Source organism: Pomacea canaliculata, linkage group LG6, assembly GCF_003073045.1.
Source record: "Pomacea canaliculata isolate SZHN2017 linkage group LG6, ASM307304v1, whole genome shotgun sequence".
Classification (NCBI taxonomy): domain Eukaryota; kingdom Metazoa; phylum Mollusca; class Gastropoda; order Architaenioglossa; family Ampullariidae; genus Pomacea; species Pomacea canaliculata.
In genome coordinates this window covers 16,059,727-16,079,268 of record NC_037595.1, presented here as the reverse complement: position 1 = coordinate 16,079,268, position 19,542 = coordinate 16,059,727, and the positions used below count along the sequence as shown (strand labels likewise).

The window sequence follows — 19,542 nt, the reverse complement described above, 5'->3', positions numbered from 1 at the left end:
TCTCAGGAAAAGGAAAATATTGCAATTATTAATTGTGGTAATTTCTTGGAAAACTATTTCGAAAAACGTGCATAAGGGGACTATTTGGAGCATCCCTATTGCCTAGAAAAACATAAAAGCTCACTTTTGTTTCATTCTTAAAATGATGAATCTAAGAAGGCACATCAGGTTGCCTCTAAAAAAATAATCGTAATGAAGATTGCATTGGGTATCTTCCATTGAGACAATCATGAATAGAAGTGTAAGTACCTCAGCACATACTGAGTCTCTTGTCAGCTTTGACAATTTGGTGGACGATTACATCAGCAGAGAGAACAGGGAGATCATCGAGACGATCTTTTACGGAGGCCTGACGACACTGCTCTGTCTCATCGGCATCCCGGCCAACCTGCTCAACATCCTGGTCTTCTGGCACCAGGGCCTGAGGGACCGCATGAACGTGTGTCTCTTCTCGTTGTCCTGCGTGGACTGCTGCTACCTGCTCTGTGCCTTCGCCATATTCTCAGTTCCCACGTTCACTCGTCTGTACGACCAAACCAAGGGTGACGAAATTTACATCAAAGTATTCACGGTCCTTGGCTGGGCCCTCTATGGCTCTCTGAACCTGTCTGGCTGTCTCGGCGTGGTGATCGCGCTCGACAGGTGCGCTTGTGTCGTCTTCCCCCTCCATGCCGCTACCCTCATGACAAGCCGCACCATGTGTCTCATTATTTTCACCTGCTTCTTGTTGATTCAGGGCTCGCACCTGTTGTATCTATTTTCGTATGAAGCTGGTAGTGTTACGATAGGAGAAAGTGTCAGGTGGGTGTTTGTCAATACAGAATTTTATAGGTCAAACGAAGAAATCATCAACTCCTTTTTTTTTACATTCCTGGGAACAGCGTTACCTGTCACCATGTTCATTAGCGTATCAGTGGCGACAGGTGTTACGGTGATAAAGCTAAAGGCCGCCATAGCTTGGCGAGAGAAGTCGAGCTCTGTCCCAACTGACAGCAGCAATAATAACCAGCAGATGGCGCTCACCTCCATGCTCATCATCGTTTCTTGTGTCTACGTCATCACGTGTGCGCCCTTTGTCATGCGTCAGCTGTCCATTTTATTTTTGTCGGACTGTTATGGCCCCCGACACTGCATCGAGCTGTTTTCTGCTCTAACTGCTGTGGTGTACGGGATTCTGCCTATCAACAGCGCCATCTACTTCTTTATTTACTACCGACGCTCAACTCGATTTCGCCAGGTGTTATGTAAGCTCATTGACAGAAATGGCCAACAACAAAATACAAACATAAACAACTCATGTTCGGAAACAAAGGTCTACAGTCAAATTTGATCTTGCTGTTGATGTTTTTCTAACCTCGAAGTTAAAGATACGACTGTTAATCTTCATGACACATGAGGTACCTTTTTGCCTGCAGGTCGTACCATACTCTTTGTCTCCCCTAATTTGTGTTTTTTCAAACTACATATCGAAAGTGGACGTGGTTTTTTAATATTTCTTCATCTGCTTAATCATTTTCAACACGGGTAATGGTGTAACTCAATTTAACAGCCTGCTAACATAGCATGTTCCTTTAACATAGATCATGTCACTTCCAACACATCTCGACTAACCTTCCATTCAAGAATGTAGATAATAAATTGGTAAACGAACATTATTTTCCAAAACGAGGAATCGGGCATATATTGTGATTATAAAAGAATCTACCTCTAACACCTCTAATATCTGACTGCCTTGTGTGTTTCCTTCGTTGGACTTAGAACATTTTCAAACCACTTCTGCTTTGTACTCCTAGGCCATCAAATGCCAATTTACATATTGGTGTATTAATTATTGAAAGAACATCTTTAGGTAAACAATATGGAATTTACCATGATTGATCAACATTTTGTGATTTTGTGTAAGAAACTTGTTATTTATATGTAAAAATACATATGGAGCTCAATCGAATGAGCTAAGCAGACTTCTGATTAAATAATTCTGGCAAAGTTATTATGATCAGTGCAAAAGCAATATCCAATGCTTTCAAATGTTCCAAATCATCCCATATGTGACTTAAAGATCTGAACTATGTATTTATTCTGTAAGCGAGAAACCGGAAATTGTGTTGATAAATGCAAACCTGTTAAAGTAAATTGCAGAAAAAATCATTTAGGTTTTATAAACACCTGTTAGCTGCCTGCCATGAGTTGACTAATTAATGAAAAATTAAGAACAAATCAATACTGCGGGCTCAAAAGCCTTTGACTGAGGACGCCGCAATGTTGTGTCAGGTTAGAAATGTAAGCAGGTCCGATTCCAACTTTGTGTTATAAATCTTTTACTGAGAGTCGCCTCTAAACTACAGCTTAGAACGAATTCATATGTGCGTACTGTTGAAGGAAAGTTTTACAGACTCACGTGTGGCGAGTGTTTCCTGCGACACTGTTAGTGGTCCAGTGCTACCTGGATGTGTTGCTTGCAATCTTACGAAAAACACAAATTTCGTGAAAGACATCCGTCTAGTCCTTTGATGCAGCAGGTGAGAGCCAATCACTGGCTGGCTTTGTGCACGAGCATCTGCACATGTTCTGCTGCCTGTACAACCCACTCTTTGTCTTCGTCACCATAGCATTATCCATTTCGCTAAACATCATTGTGCTGAGGGTCGAAGCTTCTTTGAAATATCTTTAACACCAGGATGCCAGTGTGTTGACGACCCCAAATCACGTGACTGAAAGTCTGCTCTGGCGTGCGGCTAGTCACCTCGACAACACAAATAGCGCCCGACTTGCATTGTATCATTGTTTTAGATGCAACGGTAAATAAACAATCGTTTTTGTATCGGACATTTTAGCTGACGTGTTTCACAACGTGAGAATCAATTATTTCAAGACCATCCTGAACAGTTTTCGTTATTTTCATATATCAGTACATAAAGGATAGAAATATAACCCGTAAATTTCAGCCTCCTAAACCCATCCGTTAATTAACTGTCCGCTACGATTGGCACCTGTGATCAATGATCACTGATAGCAGTGTACTACGTCACACTAGTGCACCATTTTTAAACATTGCCAGCCGTCAACACCGGTCAGGGCGACAGTTGTGATTATTCGGACTCTGCATTTCTCGTGGTTCTGAAAAACTGTTTTCCAGTAAGTCGGCACTTGTAAAACCGCAAGGTTATCTGTAAGTATACCTTGATGAAACTAATAGAAAGTTCTTCCGCCAGCGAGTCGACTGGACGAATATAATTAACTTTATTACCTGACTACACACTTCGTTGGTTGAGAAGAAGTGTAAAGAATAGAAACTTGCGAGCATTTGTAAATACCCGGCTGTACAAATATACACTATGACACTTGTATACAGCCCTCTACAAAGAATTACACGTGTATTAAGCCCTATTTCTATAGACTCCAATACAAAGGTTTACACTTCTGTAGAACCCTACACAACTGATTACTGTATGGCGCATCCAAGTCCACGTCATCACGAAGCAGGCAGAACAGTTTAACGGTTGAACATTCAACAAAAGGCCAGTCGTTAATAACACGTCAGTTCTGCCTTTTCTCTCCTCTCACAATTGAGGAGTTTCTCGAGCTAGAACAGACTAGAACCTAAATGGAATCAGTGTTACTTCATTCATTAAACTGCAAAGTGTGGCAGAGATACAAAGGTCATAGTTTGAATAAAATATCAATGAAGAAAAGAAATTTAATGATTTATAGTTGAGGTATTAGTTTTCTACTTTTGCTTTTTTTTCTAAATTACACAATGTAAATGTTATGCTATTTTTTTATACCAAGCGTAGTGTTATTGGGTCAAGAGAAATGGTAAGGAAATATTGACAATGACGAGTTATACAATGCCATTAAATATTTAATAATACGTATAATATTGTTTACATTTCGAGAGACATGTAGAAATATTCAAAACTGTTTCCAGTACATGTGAATAATAACTTCATGTCGCTTAGAGTTTAAAAATGTCTCAGTAAGAATTTCCGACAGCTTGTCTATGTGCACCTGTATCTGGGATGCTGGTTATTAAAGCTGGTGACAAGTACATCTGTATACGAGAATACAATGTGACATGTCCATTCCTTACCTTCCTCCACATGACATGTTGCCTTTCTACGTTTTCGGTCTTTATTTTTCTGTGCTCTTTCGCTCACAATTTTTCACGGCTTTGATATCTATATGCGCAACCTTTGAAATATGAAAACCGCCCCTAGATGTAGTATATGTTAGTATAATCACAACAGCTTCTGTCTACGAGCTTTCACATAATTTAAATCTCTTAAGCTACATTTTCATCATTCTATTGTTAGGAAACCCAAACTTACACTTATGCAAACAGACGTACAAAAACACAAACACCAAATTTATACATATATACATAGGATCACAAACGCAGACTTTGCAATCCCCACTTGCTGAGGTGCACATATCCTAACACACATGCACTCTAAAGGGAAAAACACATACTAACACAAATGCACACTTCATAAAGAATACACACTAACACACACGTTAACACACATGCACACTGAACACGCTTAATAAAGGACACACATACTAACACACACACTAACACAAATGCACCCTCAATGAAAATCACACTTACTAACACAAATCTACACTTACTAAAAGACACACACACTAACACACTAACACACATGCTCCATGTATCAGCCACAGTATTGATGTCGGTGCCTCGCACAATGATCCAAGTTCCGCAGACAACTGTTTGTACTAATTAACTCCCGCTCACCACCGAGAAAAACACAGCCTGTTCCAGAATGATCTTAGTAAATTCAGCTTTCAAAATAGTTATCGAACAGCAGAGTAAACGTAGGACTGGTAAGTTAGTGTTTGTTTGCAGGAAGAAAATTTAAGAAAACAGACAAAAATCAATTTCATCTTTAACTGGAAAAACTTTCCTGTCTTTCATCGGCTGCAAATTGTTGAAGCTGGCAGACCTGGCAGATGACATGCAGACTGAGAAACATTGTTATTTTACAGCAACTAACTTTCACATTTTAAAAGTAAGGGAAAAGCGATATTCTTGCAAAAATATTTATAAACCACAAATCTGTTTTATTTTAATGGATTGTTTAACACACACACACAGAGGGTATGCATATAAGACAGGTTTCACCTTGATATCAACAGGTCAACAAGTAATACAAATGTATTGTTATGTACACTTTGATGTCAACCATAAACCAGTTTATGTAATGTAGGATGATTAAAATTACTCAAGTGTTCCACATTTCCCAATACTCGACATATATCAAGCGTTGGAAACTCTGTCAGTTTGTGTTCAACATTATTCGACAAAATAAATCACAGTTAAACCTGCTTCTTCATATTCTTTATTAACCAGTCTGACTAAATACACAGTTTTTGTTTTCCCATGCACGCGAGGTAACAAATAAACTTCGCTACATCCTTGGTTCCTGTCTTCAAGTACTCCAAGTGACAGATGAGTAAAGGTGAAGGTCGTCACCTACCTTTCATTCCGCCATTGAGGAGCTTGCTGTTCCAGAACTCAATTTTTTAGTGTCCGTTTTTACCTTTCCCAACTCTTTTCTTCTTAGTCACTTGGGTCGACTTAGCTCGCTGCGCCGTACAAGCATTGAACCGCAAGACCTTTGAGTTTGGATGCCAAAGATCTAACCACTCGGCTATCCCATAATAGAGATATTGCTAAGTGTGGAATCCTGCGTATTATTCGACGAGCCAAGCGCAATGCCAGTATAAATACAGCTTAGTACACTAATAAACATTCTCAGTCTGATAGTCTATAATCACAGCTTAATCGAGTAATAAACACCATACACAAATTATCAATGGTAAATATATATCTGTTATAACAAACAAAGCTGCCTATTATTTGAAAACTTTTAGGTTGCATTATAAAAGGTCAAGCGTTGTTACACGAGAATGATAAGTTAAATGATATAATACAGTTATTGCAGTAACCACCAAGTCAGTTTCATGGCAGAATGTTATGCTGCAAGATGACTTTCTTGTCCTCAGCAGCATCAACACTGAAGTAAAGATGCTTTGGAGAAAATTTTAACGAATCTATAAACCTTCCCATAAACATATGTAATATTTCCACAATGTAGACAGTACAGCAAATATCTAAATTATAACGGGCTTCAACTCAAGGAGTTAAAAACCGTCAAGTACCTGGGAATTTACCTTTCCTCAAATGGAAATTGTACTAGTAAAACGCACATCAGGATCCCAACAACAGTAGAAACATTGGATGATCAGATGTTGGCGCAGAGGTTGTGTACTCATGCAAAGATTCAGCCTCGTTCTCATTCCGTTTACAGAGAAATAATTTAGACGGTAAATACTGAATACCAGAGTGCCTACGTTGCATGCTGTACCAACAACTTTGTAGAATCACATCGCCACTCCTTTAATTCACTAGAAGTCTCGTCAGGATGCCGAGAAGCAGATTGCTCCATTTTGGCCATGTCGGCATAACTGGTCGTTAGGTGGTATTCATGTTAAAAGACGGCATTGATGATGAGAAGGATGAGAAGGAGAACGATTACTACGGCCACTGAATGCCATTTACAATTTTTTTTTGGAAATGGACAGGTGGTTGCAAGAAAAGACATGCAATAACAGCTTCCAAATACAAATCACGAAAGAGTGTGGGAAAAGAAATTTTTATTTGATAAACAAATCAAAAAGTTGTAAAACCGGAGACTTGAATCCACCAGAAGTATTCCCATGTATGGCAAGCAATTCAGGCAGGTATTAGAATTCCCACGAAAGGCGAGAAACCTGACCAGCCTTGAAGGCTTTGAGGTCACAGTGCAAACGAAGGAACATTTCTTACACTAGGGCCAGGAAACCAACGAAGAGACTACCGAAGCTTTGTCGTCTGACACCTAATACAAAATAGACTTTACCGTTAGCAGACCGATGCAAGCAGCTGAGCTGGTAGGAGGTTAACATCTCAGACTAATAACTTGGAAGTACCGTTAGGTTACAGGTATATAGCCATATTTGAATTCATCGGTATTTTCTAGTGTTATTTCTTATTCTGTATGATTTATTATTACATATACAGTGTGTTTGATTGTCATACTCTTTTTTTAACAAGGTGTCACCCGTTTATTCCTGTGTTACTTGTAGAGAACACTTAAGCGTTTTCCGGCTCACCCTGAACAACATTATTGTTCGCAAAATTGAAAGCATTGTACAGTACTGAAATGACTGGATTCTAAATATTTAACAACCATACAAACTTGTTTACATGATCTCTCCTACCTTGGATGAGGTTATCATCATGACTTATGATGTTAGTTACATCGCTTGATGTCTAACCCTGACCTTCAAGGGCCGCCGAGGGCAGTGCGGAGATGGCGTCGAAAGCGCGAGGAGCGCGTGCTGTACACAAGGAAGCTGTGAGCGCTGTTCACCTGCGGCAGCTGGTTGACGATGGTGTTGCACGACATGTACAGATTGTAATAGCGGCCATAAGGAGAGAAATCGTCCACAAGGAGACGAGCGATAATGACGGCGACGAAAGGAGCCATGCTGACGATGAACACTAACGAGACAAGCACAAGCATCTTGGTCAGTGCCACCTGGTGGCGGCTGAAGTTGCTGTCTACGGAGCTGGACGTCTCTCGCCACTTCATTGCCGACCTCAGACGGACTACGGTGACTGCTGTTGCTGCAGACACGACTACAAACGTCACTAGCGGCAACGTGACGCTCAGAAGTGTGTTGGACACTGCGTCTAGCAGACCTTTGTACGTCACACCTAGTGTTGTCGGAACAACGTACCACGTGGTCTCCCCGCTATTATTTCTCGCAACACTAACTACTGTGACTTTCAGCGGTATGGCTATGTAGATAATCTGCAAGAGGACAACACACGAGGCAAGCAGCGCCCTCATCTGGTGGGTGCTCATCAACAGGGTGGCGCGAAGGGGCAGCAGGACACACACACATCGCTCTACAGCAATCACCATGGTGATGCAGCCGGCTGCTGACCTGAAACCGTATATGACCCCAAGTCCTGCAGTCATCGTCTTCATCAGATATTCTTCACCGAGAGCCTTGTTGAAAAATCCGATGAAAAAGCTGACAGACGACACAGCAGATACGCTGAGTAGAAAGCTGAGGTCCACGAGGCCCAGAGAGAAGAGACAAATGTTCATGCGATCGTGGAGTCCCTGACTGTAGAACACAATGCAGTTAAACAAGTTTGCAGGAGCTCCCAGGAGACAGACAAACGTGGTTATGAAGCTGCTACATATCAAGTGTATTAGTTGGTATGTTTGTGTAGACACAAGGCTGTCTACATCAGGGACTGGCGACAAGGCTGCAGATGTTGACATCGTCTTAACAGTCAACAAACATTGTGTTGTCCAACTCTGTTTATCATGTAAAAAAACAAACAATAAGAATTACCCTGTATTTGGGCTCTGTAGAATTATGACTCATCCTGTACTTTTATTGTCTGGTCCTTACAACACTATTTTAGAATAAAAATTATTTCCCACGATTTGCTCAAGGCAGGAAATAAAAGAATTCTCTTTAAATACTCAACCTTGACTTGTTTGCTCGATAGTGTATTTGTGTTAGTTTTATGGGAAGGGCCCTGGTTATTTCACGCACAATTAGCTGCAGTAAAAAAATCTGGTGAAGGAATATTATTTTTTTTAATGTTACTATTAATTTAAGACTAGTGCTTGACACAGGGTCTGTGTTTACGCCAGGCCTTATTTCTTGTTAAATTTTACCATAATGTCCACAGATTGATCGCCACTTTACATTTTCACGCTGTTCCTTTACCTCCACTCTGCTCGGTTCTTCTCCTCTCACACCAAACATATATAGGTAATATTTGGAGACAGGTAGGCATGGATTTGTGTGTGCTTGTGTAAAAGAGAGAGAATTAATGAAAAGGTAACCACTTCACTATACAATTAACAGAGCCCACAATTCAATGAAATGCACATAATGCATCTTTGAAATAAAAAAAGATCAGAGAATATTTCTAACGATTTCTCAGTAGAGTGGGAAAGAAGACAAATTGGGGAAGTAAAGAACGATCATGACGCTTTCGAGTAAACAGTGCATACACGACACCTTAAAACACCTGCGTGTTTTGAGTGACTACAGTCCAATCGCAAATTCTTTCTTTCTTTTTTGTGAATCACAAACACATTTTTCTTAAATTTTCAGGACTTGCGGGATATTAACCAGCGGCCATAAAGTATACATTGCATGAACTTGATAAATTGAATGTGTGACCTTTATAGAGTATAAAAACTTTAATCGCAAACAGAGATCCCTTTGGTACAGGAGGACAGTAACCAGGAGGAAGTCAATGATATACAGGAGTACAATTGTATACAACTGCGATCATCGCTCTAAATATGAAAAAAATAACAATAGACGATGTGCATTCGGTGTGTGTCTGCACAGTCATGACTATGGCATTATTTTACAGATAAAGACATGTGGTCCTGGGAAATCCTTACAAAGTTCTTCTTGGCATGTAAAATCAACGTTTCTTGTTTGTACAAATAGTTGTTCTCAACCTGCTTTTAAACAGAACCCGCTTGTTAATGTTTTGGGCTTTAGAGTAATATCTTTCAATAAACTATAAGAATTAGAAAAAAAACACTCGCTATTTTTGTAACTTTTGTAACATGTGATTATTTCAAAGTACTAAAAAGCCAGTGTTCTCCATTAGTTTTCCTCTTTTGTCGTCATTGCCTTTTAGCCAACACAGTTTACTTACTGCAATAAACATTTATTGAAAGTTTAGTACTTTTTCTTTCAAGTACATTTGAAATACATTTTACTAGAACACCAAACTCTGTGTGCATACAGAGACAAGATCTTAATATTAGAGGAAGAATATGTATATATCTCAGATAGCTGGGAGAGTAAGAATGAGATAAAGACACAGAGGACGTCCCAGCTTCTGTGTTCATAGAAACAGCACGGTTTATGACTCCTGCTAGTTCTGTTCACAGCAATAGCTTAGTAAACAAATTTCTACAGTACTAAAGGGATGTATCATTCTAAATTGCATCTTTACAATTAAAAATATACTCAGGATATGCATATATAAGTATAGTGTTCTGCTAACAAGATCTTGCACACCAAATAAACTTCGTTTTACAGAACAAAAGCGGAAGGTTTCAAAGAATTGCATTTATTTGTACTGACAAATTGTAGATTGTGTATAATACAGCAACAAAACAACAAAGCAATAGCGGATGATTAGTCACCTCTTCCTCATTAGAAGGCGACAAGGTAACCATAAGTTCGTTGTAAACTCCTAAGACTTTTTTGAAACCACTTGACAATGTCTGAGGTATAATGGCTTGTATACAAAACAAGCGCTGATGCTATCTTTTATCAAACTTAGAAATCTATATAGCAACCTGTTGGAAGAGAATTTGGAGTCTCAAAAGCATTTATTTTACACATTTATAATCCATAAAATTTATCTACTTTACACTTTGCTTTCTTTATTTTATTTTAGGATTAAAATTGAGGCTGTTTAATTTTTTTATAAGTCCTCAAAACTGTAGAAAGTTAAGAAATGCTTGCTGAAACTTCTGGCATGTGAAGTTTTTTAGTCAAGTAATGTACGTTGTAAACAAAAAAGTAGTAAATGGATTTACATACACCTTTTCTATTCAGCTTCACTTAAGTTCATAAAAGGTTAAAGAAAAGTTAACAAGAAAGCAGGACAGTTTGGGTAAAGGTCTTACAGATTGTTAGCTATAAGGGGAGCAGGATGTTGCCAATTTTTCCATTAATTTACCACTGTAGTTTAAATTTACCTGCCATTGATATAGAGAGAACAATACTAAAATGCTTCCGGATTCCAGCAAATTTCATGTCGCATAGGAAACTTGTCTGGCAGTTCCCGTTGCCACCTGGCCATAATTACATGCTTTGGTTTATCATGTGACATCCAGTAATGAAATTTGATTTCCCTGTTTTTTTATATGCTGCAAGGGCTTCCTTCTTTTGGAATGCAGTAAATAATGACTTGATGCTCATATTATGTTCTTCTGTATGCTGGGAATATTTCATGAAATACCTCTGCAGTCACATAGATTAAAGATGCATGCTTTTTGTGGCTAGGTGGTTCATTATTTTCTGTCAAAGATTTCTGAGAAAAGCAGCAGCTGTCTGGCCTTTGAGGGGACTGACAATGATGTGCTCTCTTGACACTGAATGGCTACAAGCTTGACTAGCATTCTTCATTTTATTTGTAAGTAATATTATACATAATTGCCAGTCCGCACACATTCTGTTTGTTACATTTGGTTTGAGTAAGACAACCCAACTCAACCCAAATTTCTTCCTTAGTCAGCTTGTGTCTAGTACTGTGGCCAGCGATGTGTGTGTGTGCATAATACAGTATTTTTTTTCTTGTTGTTGCTGACAACCAGGTCAAGGGTTTAAATTACATGCAATGAAATCACCATCAAATAGTATTTTATACAGACAGATTCTAATCTGCAGACATTTTGTGCACAATGTCGGCTGCTTCTGATGAAAATATCCATGCTAGACAAAAATTTACTTGCTACAGCTGTACAGAGATTTCACAAGCTGCTATTTCACAAGCTAATATATGCTAAAGCCGGTAGAGTTAACAAGGTTACAAGCACCATAATATTGTAACTAAATTTTAAAAATACAAATAACCCGTGCAAAAGTTTATGCAAATAATGTAAAGCTGTTTCCTTACATTCCTGACAAAGTACATAAAAACAAGCATCGTCAGTTAACTCAAATTTACATTTAGTCCTGATTATTACCGAGATTTGCATTGAAATCAAAGCTTCTCATTGTTTGAGCTGCTTACCACATGATGGATGGTTATTTTGACAGCAGAATTAGTTGGATTGTTCAAGTCATTTTTTTTTAAATTTTAGCTGCTACGTTGTGGTCTAAGAATTCCGTCGTGAGTTTTTTCTTTCGCACGTGGTATTTTGACAATAATGAGTGTCTGACTGGCACAATGAACATTTAGTATGTATAATGTGACAGAAATAAAGTATTCTCGAACTAGCTTTAAGTTACTGTCGACTTTTGTTTATACCCGAAAGTCTTGCATCGTTGGATTGTGGAACAACTGAAGACTTTCGAAGCGTGTTCGTGTGACCTATGACCCCATCACCGTCGGCCTTAGTGAATTCTCATTAGGTACATTCAAAGTTTGTTTACGCATGCGTCCATTGTAGGGAATTTCAGACCTTTGTCTGGTCTAGAAAAGAGCCCAAATCATAGCGTGGGAACCTTCTATCGGCCCTGACCTAGCCTTTGTTTGAAAGGCGACTGAAAGCTCTGTCAGTGTGCTGCTATGTCCCAAACATTGTCGTTGCCATTGACTCTATTCTCGATAATTATGCGCTCGGCAAAAGCAAATATAAATAAGGCACCGTATTTAATGGCAAAATAGAAATAATTCAAGATTGTTTTATGAAAAACCACCTGGAGAGTAGATAGAAGACATGTTGAACATTCATAATATGCCATAATCTCAAAATGGCTAAAATTAAAATTTTTCGTCAAATTGAAGGTGACATGTCTGGTCTTAAATTGTTTTTTCTTTATTCTTAGAGTTATAAAAGAAGTGAACAAGTTTCACCTCTGATCTCTACAGACATTGATTTAAATATAAAATGGTCATCTATTCAAAAAGTTGTGAGCTCGTCAGAGATGTTTTAATGCTGCTGAAGTAGAGAACTGACTCTTAGAGACTGTCCACAAAGATTTAGTTCGTTTTAGTCCAGCATGTCTGGTCTGCTTTTCTGTGTGTTAGTGGTGTCGGTAAGGGATGTAGTTATTTGTGGTGAGGTCTTCCACGATGACTGCGGCTTCATCACTTTGTCCTGATCGCCTTTATAGCTTATGGCCATTTAGTGTTTGATTGGCCAAAAAAAAACTGTCACTAATTGCGGCCTTTTACCTTTTAGATATCCATCGTGAAGATCTCTCTCTCTCTCATTCTCTCTCATTCTCTCTCTCTTTGTCATGTTTTCAAATCTTAGTGTAACACGGAATAGTTTCAACACGGTTCCTTGCAGTTTCATCTTCTCATTTCTGAACAAAGTTTTTATCTGCGTTCCTAAAATACTACTCTTAAGAGTTGGTTTTTCGCGTTTTTTGTGGTGGGCATTTAGTTGTAGTAGTTAAAAATTTGCTTATAATGTTAATTTATTGCTGAATGATAAGTATGGAAGATTCCATTCCTTCTCTTGCTGTAGTATTTTTTTTTTTTCGCTATTGTCGAGCTTCGCCACCATAAGTAATTATTGTTTTAAGAATTAAAGAAGGACTGCGGCAATAGTTGCTGACGATTTCAGTGACTTTGATTTCAGTGACAGTGATTTCAGTCTTTGGCGATCATTTCCTCTACATACCTTTTTAATCTTCATACCTTTACACGAAAACTATTTCAATTTTTCTTTTCTTCTTTTGTTCTTCTTACGAGGTTTTTTTTTCATTATTTCTTTTTCGTTGTAAATGTAGCCCGTTCCAAGGACTGTTGAATTAGCCTGCTTGTGCCAATACGAGGTAGATAATGACGGTTGAGAGGGGACTGTGGTAGAAAAGAGAACAATAAAGCAACATCTAATATTGACTTCCAATGTCTTTACTATCATCTGTTCTTTCGCTTTCGCGACTTACGAACTTTTTACACCATACCAGAGTATACCAATGGTAACATCCAGTTGGCATAGTTTGTCTCTCGGAGTGTCCCTGTATGCCAACTTCCGGCAAGATCTTTCAAAGCTATTGGCTCATAAGGTTTCTCTGTACGAGGCCTGGTGTGTATGGGCATGTGGTGTGTGTGTGAGACTAGGTCATTTTGACATCTGCAGATTTCCAAAATTAATATAAATCAAATCCATAAGATTCAGCAAAATTAAATTCATTCACATTATAAAAATTATTATGTTACATACTTGTGATACTACGTAGGTCCAGAAAGCTGAAAATGTTGCTTGTTCCTGTCTGACATTTCTGAGTGACGTCTTCAAATGGTGGCTCAGACAGTGCTATGACATGTCATTGGATGTCATAGTCACTCCCATGATTCCAAGCATTAGCCGAATATTTCGCGCTGCTCCGTAAATACGAGGTGCACCCGTTATAGAACACATTGCATTGATGATCATTTCGCGATGTATGAAAGTATACCTCAAGTGATCTGCCTGAGTAGAAAATTTTATAAAATATATCCCTAAATATGTAGACAAATCAGAGACATATCTGCCAACTGTTTTCTAATTTACTTTGATGAGCAGAGTAAGAGATAAAATCTGGCGCATCCGACTCGAGTTCACCGCCGTGTTGATCCACAGGTATCTGTCGGAATTATCGAGTAGACAGGTAAAATACTCACCTGTAGACAACAACGAGCAGACAGCTAAAATGTTTCGTTTATAGACGTGACAGTATGTGTGGACATATCGGAATACACTGTAGGTGCAGACGGTGTCGTCCGATTGTAACAAAAGAGACTGAGCAGCACTGACCGAAATTTCGTGGAGCGACGATAATAGATGAAGATATGAACGCAACTGCTGATTAATGAGATGGCGTAGACGACGGCGGTGACAGCCGTGAACAGGTCGCTGCAGACTCCGGAGGTTAAACAGCCCGTGACCAACCAAAAGCTGCACTGACGAACAGCAAACGGCGCCATGGTGATGACGTAGACACACGACGTCATAACAAGCATGATGGTCAGCGCCCTCTGTTGACTGTCCTGTTCACTCGACAATGAGCTTGTCTTCCCTCTCCACGCCAGAGCGGCCTTTAGTGTCATGATCGTCACACCTGTCGTCACACATATCGTTACTATTGTGACACCTGACACGCCAGCTCCTAGGACAGTGTAGATGAAGGTGTACATAATAGACATGTTGTCTACAAACAGCATTGTGGGAACAAATAGCCATGTGTCTTTACCAGCTATTTCTATTTTAACAGGATGGTAGGAAAAGGGTATTATAAGATAGCACACCTGGAAGAGTAAAACACTCATCACCATGACAACCCCCATCGTGCGAGTCCTCATGGCAGATGCAGCATGAAGAGGAAACCGGACACACACGCACCTCTCAATCGCTATCACCATATTGATACACCCGGATGTCGACCTCAGACCGTATAGAACTCCTCCCCCATACGCAAACGCCTTGGATGAATATTCTTCGCTCAGATTTCTGTTGAAAACCCATATGAGAGAGCTTACAGAGTGGACAGTGAAGATGCTCGTCAGGTACACACAGTCCACGAGAGACAGAGAGAAGAGACAGAGGTTGATGCGGTCCTGGAGGCCCTGGCGCCAGAACACCAGGCAGTTGATGATGTTGGCTGGGATGCCGATGAGACACACCACAGACATGACACCAGCAAAACAAACCACTTCAATTATCTGTCGAGTGTTCTTACTGATGAGAGGCGCTGGTGGCTGCCACAGTGAATCCTGGGAGACAGACCAACCTGAGGACGTGAGGCTGAGAGTCGAGTTCATGGCGTCTGGAGTATGTTTGTAGCTTTTATCACAATTATCTTGAACAGTCTCAGTCCAACTATAACCTGCTCATCGAGAAATGTTTTAGCAGTCCTCGTGTCATTTTTATACCAGATTGCCTCAGGAATGAATTATTTGCTCTTGTTAATAGCCCTCACCTCATGACAATATTACTTGAAAAAATAAAGCCTTTAATTAATAAACCCAGAAATAGGTGTTATAGCAAGAAAGAAAAATTCTCAAACCCAATTAATATAAAAATTTACAAGATTCAGATCGAAAGAAAATAACTACATCAAGAAAAGAAGAATGTGAGTTAATTACAAAGTAAGCATGGGTGTTGTTTCCTCACTCGGAAAAGAATACACAATAAGAAATATCACGTTAAAGAGATGTCGATTAAGCTCTGCTTTTACAAGTTTGTTTTGTGTGTGATTTTTCTCTTGAGATATTTTACCGTACGTTTACTGTACATCTGATTGTGTCAGGAAACAAGTGTTTTCCATTGTGTAGGATAGTTTACTTTTGTTGCAGAAAAAATGTTATTCTGTCTGGTGTGATTTTTCCTATCTGCAAAAAAAAAAATTTCTTATTTAAGACCAAATATTGCAGTAAATTTAAAAAGAATTGGTAAAGCTAAACATGTCAGGCATGTGAAGATGTTTTACTGAATTTAGGCAAACAGGATACCATCCCTGTAAGTAGACACATTATACATTTGAGATTGTTGTACTTTCATCAGTTTAGCTACTGAACAAGAAATTAAATTTATTTTGCATGTGCGAGCGCTTGTGTGTGTGTGTGTGTGTGTGTGTGTGTGTGTGTGTGTGTGTGTGTGTGTGTGTGTGTGTGTGTGTGTGTGTGTGTGTGTGTGTGTGTGTTTATAACTGAACACATTTCTCAAATTATAACTGATTCTGGGATAAATAAAGTTCCTTCTTTGTCGTTCAGTCAACGATATCGTGTATGGCTGTATCTGCGATGACGAAAGGCCGACCAACGACAGCAGACAATTACCAATTAACACTGTCATCTTCACTTGGACAAATACTTTAAATGTCTTACTACCGTCTGAGCAATCTCTGGACAGATAAGAGCTAGGGGGATAACCAAGACGGCCTAACAGTTGAATGGTATCGGTCGTTGTCTTGGTTGAAGAAAAAAATGGGCGACACCATGTGTCCAAGCACAAAGACAGGACCCATTCCTAGACCATGAAAAAACCGATCCCGCATCCTCCACAGACATAACAAATGTACTGCTAGATAAGGTTTCATTGGTACGCCGAAAACTTTCATATTTTACTGATTTCGACAAAGTGAGATAGCTGACCTGAGCAGGTGTGATACTGTGTGACCTGATAGAGAAGACGAGATGGCGAGGCTCTGGGTAGTCAGCAACTAGTAAAGACTACATTGGGGTTAGGAAACCAATCATTAGCATGATGTGGGCTTCTTACTCAGTCTGGCAGTGGTAGTAGCAATTATCAGATGTGTGCCTATTTCCCGCAGGCTGATCATTCTAATTTCTGTCTCACATCGTCAGCGTTATCTTTCTTAAGGTAGAGTTGTAAAACCAGTTAGGACGGGTCTCAAAGGAAGGATATTTTCGTTGTACTCAGATCGCCAAAAACGTAAGGCAAAAACTAGGAAATATTAACGACAGGGCTGAAGACCCTTAGAATATGCACAAAGCCACGGACTAACCCTCGTCATGACCATTCATCGCTACAAAGAGGGCACAGCACTCCCCGGATGGTTTGGTCCATGACCAGAGCAACTAGCTCCTACCAAGATGTTGCAAACTTAGCATCAGTAAGGTCCCAAAAGGTTAAGATAAGATAAGATAACTTTATTGTCCAGCAAAGGAGATGTGTCTTCCAGCATGCAAGCAGTCAGAGAGAAAATCAAAACATCAACAATAACATCTGCAATGGCAGAAGTGAGCACACACACACCCACACACACACACACACGCCCGTATCAAAAGGACAGTACACCAGTATCCGGCCACAGACACCCCGCGACAAGCTTATCTTAACAAGTCTTTAGCAAATGGCGAAGCGCTGCTCAACTTTCCCGCGAATTATTTTTGACTTGGAAAAACTGCGAGACAAACGGTCCAGCAATATTCAAGGTATAGACGGAAAAAAAAATAAACAAATGTTGTCCAGAACTAAACAACTTAATCTTGTCATCGGATTTAGAGATAAATATAAAGAAGTCTTTGAATTCACGTAAGGTTTTAACAGACCAAGGCCTATATATCTATCTGTCTATCTATCTTCAACGCAAGAACTTGGTCTGATACCGTTTGTTTGAGTGTTGGATTCACTGTTCTGAACGTTACCGAAGAGTTACAGTACAGTCAGACTCCAATAGTTTGCTGGTTTACCCTCAGGTACTGTCTTGTGTTGCTCTACCCGTATATTTGTTTTCGTACTGTCCTATTTTGTTTCTCCTCCGCCTTTCACCTTCACTGCTTTATCATCATCATATTCATCAGCAGCAGCAGCAACAGCGTGAGCATCATTTTCTTCTGATCAGAACTTACCTGGATGTGGTGTGTTGCGTGTGACACATGTTTCCAAGGCTTCGTGTAGCCTTATTTTATGGATTGATTCGAAACATGTTCCCTCCTTCTTTCTTTTCCTCTTGTACTTCTGCAAGATGTTTTTCTCACAATGACCGCAGAAAAGTCTCAACATGATAACAACAGATGATATGCTGGACAGTCCAAGCCGAAGATTGTGAAATGCATTATCTTTAGCGCGTGTGTCTTGTCCTCGTGCTTACTCCATTGACCTAGTGATTATTGTAATTTCGTTAAAGATATAAATAGTTTTGCAACAAGTTTATTTCCTGAGACAAGACTTTGCATTCTGTCTAAGAAGAGTTTGAATAAAGGCATAGCAATTCTCAAATAATCGAGTACAAACGAGACAGTGGCCAACAAAGTGACATCGTTTCTCCGCGCGATTTACTGTGACCTTTGACCCGCATGGAGGCAGTGGTAGGACGCGACAAACACGTGTAAAAAAGGCAATGTGGTCAGCTGATATTACAGCCTCTTGGACATGTATACTTAATAAATGTTTTCGATTTTTTACACTTCTATGCATGTAGTTTATATTTTATTAATCTCGCAAAGATGATCAGTCGGCCAGCTAACAACAAATGAAACATATCACGGATGAAATATATTTATTGTTTGCTATTATTTATAATGTATTTTATGAAACTTTATTTCTACAAGCAATCACCCTACTTTTAAACAAAATAGTCGTAAGTCGTCATATTTTAACCCTTTTTACAAATTAAGTATGTGTCATTAAAAATAATAGAATTCTTATTTTAGACATTTCCGTTTTGCGTTTAATATCGGCTTTCGTGCATTTTTCTTTTTTTTTAAATTCTTTTGTTGCAGTTTTTACTTTGCTAGTGAACTTCATCCTAAAGTGAATAAATTTTTACAAAGAAAGTAAATCACATAATACATATCAATTATAATGATTCAACATCGCCCGATTGTAAGGAGGTATTTCTTTAGCTACACTACAAAGTTACTACACTTTAAAAGTCTCTCCTCGTTAATCTGTGTGAAATATTTGAAATAAAAGGGAGGTAATGGTCTAGCAACGGTTTAGCCTTTAAATGAAACATTTTCTTCCCATGAAGTGTCAAAAGCAAAGAGGACATTCGGCAAACTATGAGATCCATGGTTTGTCAAAAATGAAGGAGAGTAGCAGAAATTGCACATCATACTTATTGTTGATGTGTGACCACCTTACACACCCTAAGTTTCAGCAGGATGTTTGTCTTTCACCATGTTTACAGTGTGGTGGTCAAGTACTTAGCCTGGTACAATGCGCACCTCCCTTCAGTTACATGTGAATATTATTTTAAATGCTGGCATTAAGTTTTTACTAATGACACATTTTTAAAATTTCTCTGTTTGCTGATACAATTTGTAATTTGTGGGGGAAAATT

At 39.1% G+C, this 19,542-nt stretch overlaps 1 protein-coding gene across 1 annotated transcript; it reads left to right on the top strand.

Moving 5' to 3' along the window:
- The first annotated feature begins 229 nt into the window (after positions 1-229).
- Positions 230-1,330, top strand: LOC112566166. The gene has a single exon (XM_025242160.1). It carries the CDS (start codon positions 230-232, stop codon positions 1,328-1,330), a length of 1,101 nt encoding a protein of 366 aa, XP_025097945.1.
- The last annotated feature ends 18,212 nt before the right edge of the window (positions 1,331-19,542 follow it).